At 49.4% G+C, this 16,561-nt stretch overlaps 1 protein-coding gene across 1 annotated transcript; it reads right to left on the reverse strand.

Moving 5' to 3' along the window:
* Window positions 1-1,222: 1,222 nt before the first annotated feature.
* ALKBH5 (alkB homolog 5, RNA demethylase) lies at window positions 1,223-16,536 on the reverse strand. Its single transcript, XM_081839961.1, has 5 exons — window positions 16,253-16,536; window positions 13,384-14,532; window positions 7,341-7,421; window positions 3,228-3,383; window positions 1,223-2,326 (listed from the first exon to the last, which is right to left on the reverse strand). Exons 2-5 carry the CDS (start codon window positions 14,118-14,120, stop codon window positions 2,143-2,145), a joined length of 1,158 nt encoding a protein of 385 aa, XP_081696087.1. The 5' UTR covers window positions 14,121-14,532; window positions 16,253-16,536; the 3' UTR covers window positions 1,223-2,142.
* Between the last annotated feature and the right edge of the window lie 25 nt (window positions 16,537-16,561).

The raw sequence follows: 16,561 nt of genomic DNA on the forward strand, positions 1-16,561 counted from the left end.
GGTGTTATGATGAAGCCATAACTCTTTGAAAGCAAAAAGGTTCCACTCTGGTGGCAAGTCAGGAGGGAAGACAAATTATTAAAAATAATAATTATATTACGTGTTGTAGCAATATGGTGAGTTGGCCCATCCCAGCGGAGCAAGCTCTAGAGGAGGTGAGCATCAGCCCCTGTTGAATAAAACACAAGAGGCAATCTGGGGATTGGGGGTCAAAACCTCCTCGCTCGTCAAAAGCATAAGGTAATTTGATGGTTATGAGGTATATAGATCATAGCAAAAAGGCACGTGCGACCTGGTTGGCGGGGGGTGGGGAGAGAAAGAGAATTCCTCAGGTATGAGAGTTGAGAAGAACAAATGAAGTTCAGGATGCTTAAGGGCAGACGTTTTGAACCACAGATTTTTGGTTCAGAAAGCTGGGCTTCTCGTGTGTGGTTTAAAAAAAATAAGGGTGATTTTTAGGCGATTTGAACCCAGGTTCTGACCTGGTTCGTGAACGCTGAAAACTCTTCCAGGCAGGCTGGGACAAAACAGGAAGCAGAGAGAGAGAGAGGTTACAGCCATTGGGGAGAAGACCTAACATTTAAAAGCTGAACTCTTTGGGGGCAACAGGATGTGCTTTTCTGGGCGTGGCTCAAGCAGGAAAGAAGCATGAAGCACGTTAAGAGGCCAGCTGACAGCTCCAAACACGAGGTCTTGACATGCCTTTAGCAAGATGCTTTTGGTGCAAGACTAGGAGCTAGGGGAGCCCATTGCCTGAAGTCACTGAAGAAGCAGAAAAGGATGCCAATTCACCCACTATTCTCGCCTTCTGCATGGGGCAGCCTAAACATCCTGCTTCACTGATCCCAAGACCTACGTCACTGGGAGTCTGCCGATGTTGAGAACCAAGGGAGGAGGGCTGCCCCACACAGATGCGTTTGCCTGGGGCCATCTACCTTTAAGAATGGACAACCGCCACAGAAGCATCGTTTTCAAGTGTCAAGAGAGACGGAAAGTCTGTTTTTCCAGGAGAGTGCGGAGAAGGAAAGCCTCAATCGAAACAAAGCGGGTAAATGTTTTCAAAATAACTATGTTTATACAGAAAATGCTAGGTGTGGGCCCTATGCTGTTAGTGTGAGGGATTCGGCAGAATCTGAGGTTTCCAGCCAAGCAGCTCCTCCCCCTCCAAGAGTTGCCCCCCTCCCGCCCCTCAATGAGCCCTCAAGCAGCAGCCCCAATGTGGAACCACTGTGCATCCTTCACAGAAAGAGAAAACACGACTGTATCCTTTTTTTTCCATTAGCAGCGCAGAAAACACAGGTGCTTGCTAGCCCAAGCAAGTAAGGGTTTTGGGGAAGGGGGGGGGATTATATGGCATTTCAAAGGGGAGGGGGCAATAAACCCTGACACTAAAGTGCAACACGTCCTAAACGCTTTGTCATCCGGTGTCACCCAAAAAAAAAAACCAAAATAAGAAGAAGAGGAGGTGTTCGCAAAGCTTTAGATTTCCAGTTGCTGGAGGGAGGTGGCTTTTGAAATGACAGCAAGGAAAATAAATTCACATGGCCGTCGGCTTCAGAAATCAGGAGCCCTTTGGTGTGGAGCGGAGCAGGGCGGCGATACAGAGAGCATTTCACCACGCGGCTGGTAGTGTGAGGATTGGGGTGGGGAAGGAGAAACGCTGTATTTGTAACGTTTTCAAGAAGCAGCAGCGCCAAGAGCATAAACGAATATTCTCAACTCCTTCGGCAAACTCAACGCACCACTTTTTTTTTTTTTTGGCATCTTCAAAATCCACTCCAGCCCAAACGCCTCAAAGAACAACATAAGCTTTCTCCCCGCCCCTTTAAAGACAAGCTGCTCCTCCACGCTTTCGAGGGGAGGGGAAGAGGGCAGGTGGCTGCAGATACAACCTGGTCAGCACCGCTGCCTCTCTTTAAGGAAAAAGAAAAAAAGCCAGATCCGTTCCAGATCCATTCTTCAGCGTAAAAGGGGTGGGGGGCGAGGGAGAATACAACCTTGAAGCTTGATGAGAAATAGCCAAGGGGGGGTGGGAGGGAGGAGGGGTGGGGGAAGATACGATTTCACAGCCTGAAGGCCAGTCTCATCAGCTCAAATATCTCTGTTGGAAGGGGTGGGGGTGGGGTGAAAGAACAGAATCCCTCAGTGCCGCCTCATCTTCACTTTCCGAGCTGGACTGCCGTCCTCCTCTTCCTCGTCAAAGTCCTCCGTGTACTCGTAAGACTTCCGCCAATAGTTCTCAGAGCTGAAATGGCTCCGCCTCCTGTGCTTGGGCAAGAGGACCGAGCGCCTGTTCTCCTCTTTATCCATTTCTAGAATCCGAGGTCTGAGGAGAGGAAAGAAAGACAGACAGACAGACCAATGAGAGGATTTGGGGCAGTGTTAGAAATCAGTCAGGCTCATTTTGCGACTGGCGCCGGTCCAACTGCGACCTCGTGGAGATCTCTGGATTTCCGGCTAACGACTGGGGAAAGCAAAACACCACTTAGAGAAGGATCTAAAAGATTTTCCTTGAAGCTTCAATTTGTTTTATTCCGAATTGTTTTACGGTGGTACCTCGAGTTACATACGCTTCAGGTTACAGACTCCGCTAACCCAGAAATAGTACCTCGGGTTAAGAACTTTGCTTCAGGATGAGAACAGAAATCGTGCTCCGGTGGCGCGGCAGCAGCGGGAGGCCCCATTAGCTAAAGTGGTGCTTCAGGTTAGGAACAGTTTCAGGTTAAGAACGGGCTTCCGGAACGAATTAAGTACTTAACCAGAGGTCCACTGTATTTGATGTTTTAGTGTGTTGTATGAAATGAAACTGACAACAACATTGGGGGAAAACGGTGCCTAGACATTCCCTTGTGGTGACCGTAGCATTGGTCTAAGGTGCCACTGAGAATTAGATTATATACAGTGGTAATAGGTTTGCCTCTTTTGTGCCAATACCTGCTTCTCCACTCACAGATTCCAAACCAAAGCCTCGTTTTGCAACCAGAAGCAGCCACTGCTTCTGCACAATTCCATTAATCGTGGCACTTGGACTTGAGTGCAAAGACTGACACCCACGGGGCTATAAAGTGGACTTTCCCAATCGTGGGTTACAGTCGCATGCAAAAACCAGCAGAAGCCAAGCAAGAGGTCACTCCTTCCTCACTCCACACAACCCAGCAGCTCTCCTGCCTCTCTCTATGATGCGCAGCTGCCATCCTCCTGCCCTGTCCCGTTGCAGATTCACTTACCGATGAGCAGCGTCTGGGTCTGCTTTGCGATGGGACCTCTTTGGCTTCAGGATGGGGTCCCTGTTGCTTCCTGACAGGCGGTCAGAGGCGTACCCTGGCACCAGCACAGAACTACTCAGGGATCTCGTCTCCAGCCGGGGAGCGTCTAGCCTGGTCCTGGAAGGGTTAAGACACAAAAGTGGTGCTCATCTAATTCTACCAGATGCATCGGAACAGGAGACACTATTTGTGTTAAGAGACACTGTGCCAACTTTCAACATTTGCCCCAGGGGTGCAGGCGAGAGGCGGCGGCCACATGCCACACATGTGATCTGATGAGCAAAAGTCAGGCCTCCCTATCTGTTGCTAGGGGAAACTTCAAAGTGCCTCTCCCCTCCCCGAAATCTGTATTTTATATGTATCTTGACTGGGCACCAACCAGAATCCCTGCCTAGCATGATAGTTAACATTTACAGAAATGCTGACCTAAATTGAATCTGACGCCAGTTCACTGATATATATGCAGTTGAACACTCTAGTTGGATTTTCCCAGCTTTCTTCCGAAAGAAACCCCAGATGCCCCAGGAATGGCAGACTTCCACAGCCGACATGACAGAAAAAAAGCAGTGTGTATGCTTTCAGCTTGAACTTTGCATGCATGTGCAGAAGCCGTTTGTTTATTGATTTGCAGAAGCTGCTTTCTAGGATAGAATTATGGATTTCCCCAGCTACACCTGCCCACAGGACCCCTCCTCTGCCACCACAAGTTTGACTGGGACCTGAGACACGCACTCAGAGGGCAACGCTGGGGCTACAAATGGGACTAGAGATTTCTGCATGGCCCACCCTGCTTCTTCTGCCCATTTGTCTTAGAAGCCACATGCTGAACTGAACTGGCAGGTGCCAAATGGATACATGCGATAGTGGAGTTGGAAGGGGACAGGTGGTCCAAGGATCGCAGAAAGGAAGCCATGTCCTTTATCCATAGCAGGTTGCAGGGCAGGGATGAGGAACCTGTGGCCCTCCAGATGTTGTTGAACTACAGTTCCCAGCATCCCTGACCACTGGCCTCTCTCGCTGCATGATTCCAAGCAGAGCGTTTGGCACTGGAGCAGAAACCAGCATTTGTGAAGCAATCTTTCCATAAGAAGAAAAAAGCATCGAAGCTTGTAGGATTAGCACACCAGTCAAGAGGCCTGTCAAATATTCCAAGAAGTCTCAGTGCCAGAGGATGCTTGCCTGCTGTCAACGTAGCATAACTACTTTTTCAAAACAGACGTTTTGCGTTTTAATATTTCGCTGCTGCTCTGCTTCCTTCTGGCTTGCATTTCATGATTATTATTTTTAAACGGAGATATTGCAATTCCATGATAAAAGCCAAAAGGGGTGGACCATCCAGAGGCTTGTTGATGTTTATAGCAACCTTACCAAACACTCTCAAAACTAAAGATGTCTTAGAAGTTACTTGTCCAAACTGTTAAGTAATTTGCATAAGTAACAAGTCTGATGAAGATTATCTTTTTAACTGCCCAAATAAAACCAACACTTCTGACACACTTGCCCAGTTCTCGATCAGTCAGTTGATCTACTTCAGCTGGACCAAACCCTGTTATCTGAATGTCTACAAGCAGAATTTAATGCAGGCTCAGAAACCAGAGGTGGAGCTCTGCTTACCTCCTGCCCCTCAACACGTTGCCAGGTCCCATTTCTCATCAGGCAAACACATTCCTTAAACTTCTAAGTAGCTCAATAGGTTGTCCCAAACTAACAGGATGGGGTAAAATAATCTTGCAACCTGCTCCTGAAACTAGCTGGGAGCTGAGCTGCAGCCTCGTGTTTTTCCATCTGCTCTTAAGCTGAAAGCCAATTTCTTTCTTGGTCGCTCCACCAACTCCACCTCAGAGATCGCCAGGCTGTTCTGCAGCCACCCTCCGCTGCAGCCCAGAGCATGCAGGAAGAATCCATAAATATTGCTATGCTTCCACTGCCTTGAAGTTTTTATGACCACGCCGGTTACCAGACTGTTCAGGAAAATTCCACTCGAAGTGAATCGGAGCTAGATCGTTTCCTCATTACGCACTTCTGTTCTCAAGCAAGTACTGAGCCATGTTTTGCAAGGGTTGGACCCTGAGCTCCCTGTCCAATGCACATTACTGGAGACACTGCTCACAACCAGGGCCACTAGCAGACTAGCAACCTGACACTCTCCCATTTCCCTGCCAAGGATTCCACAAATCATGGATACAATTCCAACTCTCTCGAGTGGAGATGCTAACCCAGCCTGCAAGGCAGCATTGGGGTTAATCTACTCCTGTGAGAGGGCGACCAAGATAAGAAAGGGTCTGGAAACCAAGCCTTTATGAAGAATGGTTGTTGGAATTGGGTATGTTTAGCCTGGTAAAGAGGAAACTGAGAGGAGTAAAATAAAATGGTAAAAAGTAATGGACCCCTGAGAGTTAAGTCCAGTTGCAGATAACTCTAGGGTTGCGGTGCTCATCTCGCTTTACAGGCCGAGGGAGCCGGCATTTGTTTTTCCAGGTCATGTGGCCAGCATGACTAAGCCACTTCTGGCGCAATGGAACACTGAAACCAGAGCAGCGCACGGAAATGCTGTTTACCTTCCCACCAGAGCAGTACCCATTTATCTTCTTGCACTTTTTGGCGTGCTTTCAAACTGCTAGGTTGGCAGGAGCTGGGACCGAGCAACAGAAGCTCAACCCATCGTGGGGATTCAAACCACCGACCTTCTGATCGGCAAGCCCAAGAGGCTCAGTGGTTTAGACCACAGCGCCACCCGCGTCCCATTGAGTAGTAAGATAGCCATCTTCAATTATCTAAAGGGCTGTCACATGGAAGATAGAGCAAGCTTGTCTTCTCCTGCTACGGAGGCTAGGATCCAAACCAATGGCTTCAAGATACAATAAAGGAGATTCTGACTAAACATCAGGAAGATTTTTCTGACCTAAGATCTGTTTGACAGCGGAACAGACTCCTACAAGAGGTGGTGGACTCTCCTTCCTTTTTAAAGCAGGTGCTGGATGGCCATCCGTCATGTATGATCAAGTTGAGATTCCTGCATTGCAGGGGGTTTGCCTAGATGACCCTCAGGGTTCCTTTCCAACTCTACAATTCTATGATTCTATAAGGAAAGCAGCACGCAGATGTTACTGGATCACAACTCCCATCAATCCCTGACCGCAGGCCATGCTGGCTGGAGCTAATGGAACTGGAGTTCAACAACACCTGGAAGACTGCAGGTTGCCCACCATTACTCCATAACAGTGTTTCCCAAACTTGGGTCTCCAGCTGCTTTTAGACTACAACTCCCAACATCCCTAGCTAGCAGGACCAGTGGGGTCAGGGATGATGGGAACTGTAGTCCAAAAACACCTGGAGATCTAAATTTGGGGATCCTGCTCTGTGGTGTAGAATGCACCATGAGAAGCTCCAAATTTGTATTGTGCAATGATTACCTTCAGCTTTAAGCCAATTGTGTGAGCCCACCAAACGTCAGGGAGGTTCAAACTCTCTCACACCAAAACCACATCAAGCACACAACCGCTCAGGCCTCTTAAGCCTGCTGTTCTGAGTTGGATTTGCAAAGCCAAGCCTCTGCTTCCTACCGGTGTTATGTGTGCGAGCCAATGGAAAGGGCAGGAAGCGCTGTTACTTTAAGGAAGATTTAGTGGGGCTAGTCCATTCTTTCCACTTTTCCTGGCTGCATGCCTTCAAAACAGACCACAATGTGTTTTACCAGTTAAGTGCTAGGAAGGGGCAGGATGTTTTGAGAATGCTAAGAAAACACTTCCTCGGCCTCCCAGCAGAGTTACGGTTTCCCAGGATTTACTGGGTCATCGAGAGGTGCCCCAGGTTCCTCCCTGCATCTTCTTAAGGAGGCCCGGCGTAACATTTTAAAAACAAACAAACCATGGGCCTCACAAATGGGAGCAAGGAAACAGCTATGTCTCACAAAGTTCGAGAGTGATTTTGCTTAGCCAGGACAGAATCGTCTGCGTTAGCTGCTACCAGTTTTAGCTGCTCAGAGTATTGGCAGCAGCAAGAATGTGAAAGGATGTTTTCCCCTTTAGAAACATATACAAATTACATTCTCTTCAAAGATGCTTCACCACTTACTTCCTAAGGATGATGACTGCTCTCCTCTCCTTGATATCCTGTGGTCGAATGCAGTGTGTAATTTCATCAGCTGCGTAACCACTGTGGAAGAGAAAGATCCAAGAGGGATTTCAAACCAAGCCAACTTAAGTTTTAAAAGGCTGTATCTGCTCCTGCTTCTCTTCAGCCCCAGTTCAGCCATACTGGTGATCAAACAGCTCCGTCTACAACTTCAGCCAACACTTATAGCCCTTCATAACATCTCTGCCCACCGTTTAAGTTTATTTCACTTATATTCCACCTTTTTTCCTAAGGAGCTCAGGGTAGCAATGCTCCCCCCCTCCACATCTTATCCAAACAACAACCCTGTGAGGTAGGTTAAAGCAGGGACTGGCCGAAGCTTACCCAACAAGTTTTGGGAGTGGGGATTTGAACCCTGGTCTCCCAGGTCCTATGCGGGCACTCTAACCATTATGCCACACTGGCCCACCATCAATGCAGCAGACAAGGCCATTTTCTCAGGTTCATGTGGGAAGCTGCCTTATACAGAGACAGACCATTGGCCCAGGTAGCTCAGTATTGCTAACTAGCGGTGGCACTCCCGGATTTCAGACAGAGAACATTTCCAGTCCTATCTCGAGATATCGGGGATTGATTGCATATTACCTGGGACCACCATCCTGCCCTGAGATCCTCTAGAGCAGGGGTCACCAACTCCTAAGAGCTGTAGCTAGTGTGGCCAACAGCAGGGAATGATGAGAGTCAGGGCTCAACAACATCAGGAAGGCCACAGCTTCCCCACCCCTGCTCTTGAGAAAGCCATATAAAAATATTTGCCACACAGACCATTGCTTGCATGGTTGCACCACCTACTCCAAACCCTCGCTGCCACCCATAACCACAGATCAAATGCAGGAGTGTGGGCCAGCTTTGCTGGAGTCTTCAAATTCCCAGTGTAAGAATCTTCCCACTTTCCCTCCCCAAGAGTTTACCTTGTTCTTTTTCGGGCTGCAGAGACCAATGGCTCAGGTAAGCATCTACCTGAACAGGTAGAATGCTCGTGCAGGAAGGTGGGGGATGTGGGGGAAAGGAGAACACAGGACAAAGTCTAGCTTGCTTGGGCGGCAATGTGAGCAAACTCAATAACTATATTCTGACAACTGTGCCCAAGATCTTCTAGGGAAAGTGGGCGGGGGGAGAGAGAAATATTTTTGTTCTATTTGAGATCCTTGACATGATCTGCATTACAGCATAGCTGCAAAGACCATGAAGGCTCAGCCAAGATTTCAATACACAGCACTACCCTGATTCCACATCCATGACTTCTGGGTAATTCTGAAAATCTCAATGGCACTCAAAGTACTATTTCTCCTATTCAGAGGGACTGCTCGCAGTCAGGAAATACTGAAGCAATGCCTTCTATTCCCTGGCTACCATTATCATTAGCCACGAACAGAAGCCACGTGTTTGTGAAGATCCCAGTATCAGTAGCCCTGATACACATGAGAGTCCTGGGCAACAGCATTCTGCAAACTGAGTGCCACCATGAAAAATGCCCTGCCTGCATCTGCCTTGCCTTGGAAAATGAGACACACTCAGAGATGGGCCTCAAATGACGATCTCAGGGTCTAGGTAGGCTTGTCTTCTCCACTAAGCTAAGCCCAGTTTATTTAGTGTGGCTTCAGAAGTATCCTGAAACTAGTAGACTAGTTTCTCAACATCCTCACAGAACTACCATTCCCAGAGTTCACTGAGAAAGCCTTGACTATTAAAACCAGTTTAAGTTTGTAGGGTTAATACACTTCGAACCTTGCCTGCATAACCCAACCCCCACAAACTGATCATTTCAATAACTTTGCTATGAAGTTTCCTAGCAGCACGGCAACAATATGTGCACTGGCTTTCATGAATGGATTTGCACAGACGTCTGAGTTCCAAAGAGTCACTGTACGAAAGCGACCAAATTCAGATATGACAGAAAATAGACTTAGGTTGTTCTATTTCAGTAGGACACACCTTCATTGCAGCTACAGATTTCAAAAATTTATGTCAGGTATGGTGGGCTCCCCCAGTTAGCCACCAGCCCATGCCTGAAAGTTGCCAAAATGGGGGGTGGGATTTTGCTTGTTCAGTGTTACAAAAACTATGTACAGCATCATACCTAACTAGTTGCACACTATTTCACAGGAGTAGAAATTCCCAATAGGGCCGCAAAACCCTGATCATTTACACTAGGAGCAGGTAAGTCTTCTGGGAGGAGACTCTGTGAAAGGGCATCTTATCAACTTGTTTTAAGGCCTCTCAAGAGAGTTCAAAGTGACTCCCCCCTCTCAACCAAGTTGTAGAGAACAGGAAGCACAACGGACTGTGTTTCCCATTCCCTGCATTTCTTCGTAACATTTGAAGCAGCGCTTACAGATTCTCTCCTCCCATGCAAAAAGCATATAAATATCAGCTAGGGCGGTACAGCAGTCATGTGCTGAACAATCAGGAGGCAAGAATTAGGAAGCTGCATTCTTAAGACACTCAAGAACAAGGATGGTGAGCAAAGCCTAAGTGTCTGCCCACATAACTCCTGCAAACAGAAAGCAAACTGTTGCATCAACCTCTCCGCTATCAGCAAAAGCCAGACCAAGCGATATTAAGATTCATGTTGCCATAACAAGCATGCTGCTTCTATTTGGCTAGGTTCTCCCTGCCAGCCCTCTCGACAGCAGCCGTATTTAGAACTACTCCCTCCCTTCTTGACCAGGTTCTTATACCCAGCTGGCCCACGTGACTGGAACACTGGCCTAGTCCATTCTGGCAGTGCCAAGCAGATCTAGGAGTGCTGGGCGCTGCACTGGCAGTGCTGACTTTCTGCTCAGGCCAACCTCCCTTGGAAAGGTGCCCTTTTATAGTTAAAGGCTTAGTAGCTGCTGCTCTCAAACTGCATTTAAAGTGTGCTAGTTGCTTAATGCTGCCTTCTTTTCTTGGAAACCAGGCAAGCTGGAACAGGACAGTGAAGGTGCTGCACGGTGACCCACCCGTAGGCCTACTGAAATTCTAGAAGATTTCTGCTACTAGAAAAGACTTGTGGAAATGCTGTTTCTGTCCCTGAGGAACTGGCTCAGACACTGTAGACTGCAGTAGACCCATGCTGCTCTACGCAGAGGGGACTTCACCCATCCATCCGTGAAAATCTCATATGGTCAAATAATCTGGAATTCCATTCCACTCCTTCCCTCCAACTTGGCAACTCTGAAGCACAGGTGGAGTTCTTTCAGCCATTCCTTTCTTAATGAATTAGGTTCACATTTGACATAGTTGCCGCAAAACAAAACTAACAGGGCGGCCGGTTCTCTATCAGAATCAAGAGCAGAAAGCTTCGGACAAAAGGAAAAGCCACTGTCCCCTTGAAACAAAGAATTCATGAATACAAAGCAAGGCTTCTGAAAACCCCCTTGCCTGCTCACCTGGGACAAGTCTTAGGGTACCAATTTCCCCTTTTGGGGTGCATCCCTGCAACGTTACCACAGATAAGCAAGGTAAGAAGAGATAGTCGTCTTTTTGAAGGGATGCCACTGTCTTCAGCTATCTGAAACAGCCAGAGAGGCAGGTGCATGCCAAGAGTCCTGTTAGTCTTGCTAGTCACACATGGCAACTCCACAGCAGAAGCGGGTGGCTTCAGCAGGCTTAGCAACCAGTGTAAGCTGCTGGCTGCCTCCATTATTATCATAAATTATATCTCCCTTAAAAATGGGTAGGGCCAACAATTCTTACTGCATACACCATGGTGGGAGCCATCCAGATTTTGCAACAGACCTTTCGTTAGACTGACAAAATAATTTCCCGTGTTTAGCACTTCCTTGCTATCAAACTGCACCAGGCAGAGTTTCATTTCAACTGCAGAGTGTACAGCTGCTCAGCCCCTTCCTGGAAGTTCCTGCCACATGTAATTCTGCGTGAGCCTTGGTTAATGTGCGCACTTTTAGAGATAATGCTTAGTCCTTACACTGCTTTATTATTGATGCACCTGGACTATTGTGCAAAGCCGTGTTTATGTGAAGGAGAGATTTTCCTTCCTGGCTCATGCGAAGATCGCTTTACAAATGTAAGCAGGGGATCACGTTACCCCCTCAAGCAGCCTTTCAGACTGGCAGAAGTGTTCACTCTTCAGACCAAAAAATGTTGGTTGCCCTCCCTTTGCCATGGCAACGCGGAACCATTAGGGATGTTTGACTCATCCTGGCGGAGAGCTGGCTTTGGCTTACACAGCTATAAATACAGTTTGTCACAGGCTTATCCTGACCCAACATTTCGCGCCCTTTCACACTCTGCTCCTGGAGAAGTTGCTCTTCCACAGGCACTAACGCTGTCTAGTGTTACCTGTAAGTATTTACACTGTAAACACAGTTTCAGAGAAAAAAGCAGAGCCAGGAATTGAGGAGGAGAACGCTACAGAAAACATCAGCACTGCATATTGCAAAGTAACAGTCTTGGCTCTATAGCCAACAGAAAACGGGCTTGGAGAAACCCATGGAAACACCTGTAGAAAAATGGGTACGCTAATACTTAGTTCAGTCCTAAAGGGTTGGCATGCTTGAGATAGCTTTCCCCATATGAAAGCTTTCCTTATTGCATGGTATCAGGACAGTGGACAAGAAATGACAAAACACTACCACCAGCAGCAATTCAGGAGTACAGTGAGCAAGGACTCCCTGCCCAATTCCCAGCAGGGAAGGTCAATTGCTGGTTTTGCATGCAGGGCTTAACTCACTCCTAGGAGGGCTGCTACTGCTTGTATTGGGTTTTTACTTTCAGAATGATACTACTACGGAGAATCAACTGCAGCCAGAGAGCTCTCAAACCAGTTTGCATGGGAGATACAATTACTCTGCTCCACTAACAGGTTTTTCTCAAGCTGTGAGGGGGACAGAGGTGCCCCCAGTGAGTCAAAGAAAATTCCCAGACAAGGTGCAAGCTATCCAACTCTGGCTTGAGAGTGCCCTAGCTGGAGTGGAAGGCAGAGTGAAAAAAGCACTCCTTCCAATCAGACTTGCTGCTTCTTTTGTGTTGACTCCTGTTGTCAGGAGTCTGAAGCGAAGCCTTCTATCTTTTCCAGCACACAGTCATTACCCTTCTCTGGAGTTCCTTCTCTCTGGGAGAGGGAGACTCTTCATCATAAGGAAAGTCACCTGCCCTGCTTTAGTTCACAATAATTAGCAGGGGTGAGGAACCTGTGGCCCTTCAAATATGGCTGGACACCAACTCCCATTAACTACAAGATGGCATGGTCTGGTCATGGTTGATGGGACTTGTAGTCCAGCCAAACCTGGAGGGCCAGGGATTCCCCCCAACCCCTGGTTAATGTTTGCAGAGAAGCAGTTTCTCAGACCATGGAGGCTCGTTTTGGCACAGCTTCAGAACCCCTGAAACTGAGTGGCATTTATCACAAGCTATTACAGCTGATGTGGTCTCCAGCTAAGCTCCTCTTAGCTCTTATGAACCTTGCCTCAATAGTTCCTTGGGAAGCATTCTTGCATCAAGTTTGTATGCTGAGGACCCCCTGCACATTGCAGGTTGCATTCTGCATTGTTTGTTCTGTTTGTGCTGTTTGCTCTTGCTGATCACAAGCTGAGGATTTGTTTTAGAACCCCAAAGTCCTTGCATCTGCATATAGCAGAGAAGATTAATAATGTGCAACAAACTCAGATGCTTGTCCTATCATTACAGATCTTATCAGTGAGGAGTCCTGGATGAGATTTCAAACCATCTTAGGGCTGACTAGAAGACAGGTTTGAAAACCGCTGCTACAGTCAGTGGGATACACTTATGTTGCTTTGTAAGGTCACCTGCAGGCCCAACACACAAATCACCTCCTCTTTTAGGTTCTGTTCCAGAAATTGTAAGGCAGGAATAATGGCAACAGTAAAAGACAAGCAAGGATCACGAAACATTTAGCACTCCGAACATGGTATACAAAAGCAACACATAATACACAAATGTGTCTGGATGTACAGCTATCAATTCAGGAACTGAAACCGGCCAACGACTCGGAAAGGCCTCCTGCAAGTTTCCATACCTGAGCACAGTGACACTCCCTCTTCTCACAGGCAGGAAGAAGACCGGCTCGGAGACCCTGATGGGCTTGAACTGGAACTTGCAGCCAAAGCAGAGTGCCGAGTCACTGAAGAACGACACCGAGACAATAGGCCTCTCAAATATGTGGATGGGATCCACGTGGGAGACTATGCAGCCCCCAGGCTGGTAGTCATTGATCACCGCGCTGTTCACAAAGCCCTCAGGGATGACCCGTTGCTCCACCAGCTTGCGGATGACGAGGTCGTGGACCCACTCGGGAATGGAATCCACTTCCCCACGCGGGTACAGCCGTTCCTGACCGGGACCTCGCCTCTGCAGCTGAGACCCGTACGTATAACCCTCCCCAAAGAAGTACTTGTTCCGGAGAGGGGCCCTATCCACCGTGTGCTCTTTATAAAGGCCCTTCTCAGCCCTGGAGACCACGTCGTCAATGCGAGCTTCGATCTTGACGCATTCCTCGGGGGTGAAGAGGCGGAGCTGCCGGATGCCGCTTTTGACTTTCTGGGCTTCTTCCTCCTCCTCCCGCTGGTGCTCCTCGCAGTCGCTGGGCTCCGACCCGGAATCCTCGTGGTACTTCCGCTTGCGCTCTGCAGCTCCACCTGTGCCTCCATAGGGAGACTCGGCAGGGTCTCGAGTGCCGCTCCCCTTGTAATTGTCCCGGTAAGGCATCATGGATTTGAGCTTCTCTCGCAGGTCTGTGTAGCCACTCCCAGCCATGGCGAGTTCCCCAGTTGCCTTCGCCACCTCTGCTGAACTCCCCGGTGAATGGTTTGTAGGGCTGGTGAGTGGGAAAGCGCCGTCCCCGTTCAAGGCATTGTCTATCCTAGTGGAATAATCTCCCAGAGGAAAAAACAAGAAATCCTACAGCTGAGCTTCCACAGGCGGAGAGCAAACCAAACCAGGTGCCCTTCCTGATGGGTAAGGCACTCCACCCTTCTGAGACACACCGCCCCAAGTCCCTGCAGCAGGGGCAAGGGGAAACAAATCCTTGCGAGAATGAGAAGAAAGTTACAGATTCAGTTTCATTCCAGTACTGATACGGAACGGACAGATGAATGCAAGGTCTCCTCGTCCAGTGGTACCAATCTTGTTTGGCAGGTGAGTGCCAGGACAATTAAGCACACTCCATCTGTGGGAGGAGAAAATGGTGTAAGCAAAGAGCAAGGAGGAAAAGTGCAGATAAGAGAAACAAGCAAGATACATTATCTGAGCCCACCGCACCAATAGCTGGGAAGCCCCTTTCCCAGGCATGCAAACCACCTGTGTCAACCCCCCCCCTCCAGCTGTATCCAAGCCTGACCTGGATAAGAGTAGGAAAAGTGGCTGCAATTAAAGGCATGGAGAAGCACAGGGTCAAGCAACAGACCAGAAGTTCACTCAGCTGCATTATCTGTTCCCTCTATACATATTGCCTCCTCCCTAACTCACTCATCAACTAGGAATACAGGAGAGGCCAGCAGGTGACCTGTGTTAACAGGTGGGAATGGTGAAGACATCCCCCTTCCACCCCGATCCTTGTTCATCACCTACTCCTTCCAGGTGAAAAGGAACCAGGGCCACACAACATAAAGGAGAGGCTAATAAGGCACTCCCCCCCCTTCCAGAACCTTCCTCTACAGCTTTTCTGCTGCTCGTTGCCCCCCCTACCTACTGGGTGGGGAGCAGCGCTCCCCAAAAACAGAGGTATGGCAGTGAGGGGGTAACTGCCTTCTTTGCCCCCCATACCTATTGCTGTCTGTCTCCCAATCAAAATGGGAGAAGGTCCAGAAAATTCTCATACAGCTAGAGGTTGGAAGGCGGCAGAGGAAATGTTGCCTGTCTCTATACTTCTTTCTCTCTTTGTTACCCTCTCAGAAGGGGAAAGAGACAGGAAGGAGGGCCCATTTTTATGCACCTGGATCCATTATCCTCTCCAGCAGGAAGAGAAGGGGGTGGGGGATGTACCAATACCTAATTAGAGTTTGAAAAGAAAGACCTTCTTTCCTGCATTGAGTATTGCTCTTGGCTTCCCACTCAGGAGGAGACATGAGAAGCCCTCTATAACTAGGCCTAGCCTGTTTCCTCAATCCCCAAACCCACTGCTCAAAGCCAATCACACAAACCGAAAGAAAATGGGGAGGGGGGGGGTAAGCCAGGAGGCCCATTATATAAGCAGGGGCTAAAAATAAAAGTCTCGGCCCCACTGCAAGCCTATTGATCTCTGTGACCCTCTTAGAAAGCGCCGAGAGACACAAGGCCCCCTCTATGGGCAGCAGGTCAGGAGGGGAGCCAAGACCAACCTGCCTCACCCCCCAGCAAAAAAAAACCCGCAGCACCCACCAGGCTCCTAAAGAAAAGGGAAGAGGGAGCCACGGTGTCCTCCCAGGGCATGGGGAGGGGGGAGAAAGCCTCTCCGCCCCCAAATGTTTGCCGTGATGCTCACCACACTATCCCAACCAAAACAGGCAGAAAGAGCAAGAGAGGAAGGAAGGAAAAAGCCTCTGACCGCGGCTCGCCCCCAAACCTATTGACCTCTCAGTCAATTATCACTGCCTCGGAGGAAGGCGAGAGAAAAGGCAGAGGTAGTTAGTTACCCACTTAACAGGGCAGGGCCAGAAGCCCGGGGCACCTTTTCTCCGCCCCTGAACCCATTGGCGCTGCATCTCCGCCTTATCACAGGGAGCTGGGAAGCCCCTTTGCAGCCTCAGGGCCGCATTCCGGCCCCTCCGGGAGCCCCTCTCCCACCTGACAAGGGCGGGCGCCCCCGAACCTCTTGGTCTCTCCCCCTCCCCCGGTCTCGCCTTTACGGAAAGCGCTGGGGGGGGAGAGGGGGGGCGTCGTCCGCCCCGGAACCAACTGCCCCGGCTCACCGCGCGCGAGCAGCCCGGCCCCTCAGCACGCGCCGCCCGAGTAGTCCGGCTCCGTCAGCGGCAGAGGCGGCCCGGCTCCCTCCATGGCAGCGGAGGCCCGGGGGCGGAGGAGGAAGGACGGGCGGACGGAGGGAGGGAGGGAGACCAGGAAGGGAAGAGGCGTCGTCGCCGCTGCCGCCGCTTCCTCCGCCGCCGCTGCCCGAACTCCTCGCTACGTCACCAGCGGCCGGCCCGACATTATAAATAACTTCAGGGGCATCCTCCTCCTCCTCACGGCGCAAGAGTCGGCCACTGCGCAGGCGCACGCTT

The sequence above is a fragment of the Podarcis erhardii genome (genome assembly GCF_964252035.2).
Source record: "Podarcis erhardii genome assembly, chromosome: 14".
Classification (NCBI taxonomy): domain Eukaryota; kingdom Metazoa; phylum Chordata; class Lepidosauria; order Squamata; family Lacertidae; genus Podarcis; species Podarcis erhardii.

What these genes read in the sequence shown, in the direction of transcription:
- ALKBH5 (XM_081839961.1), bottom strand. Translation starts at nt 14,120, where the DNA reads ATGGCTGGGAGTGGCTACACAGACCTGCGAGAGAAGCTCAAATCCATG. An exon ending in GGGAGTGTCACTGTGCTCAG is followed by an intron (nt 7,422 to 13,383) that starts GTATGGAAACTT and finishes TCTCTTCCACAG; the next exon opens with TGGTTACGCAGCTGATGAAA. An exon ending in GACCCAGACGCTGCTCATCG is followed by an intron (nt 2,327 to 3,227) that starts GTAAGTGAATCT and finishes TCCTCTCCTCAG; the next exon opens with ACCTCGGATTCTAGAAATGG.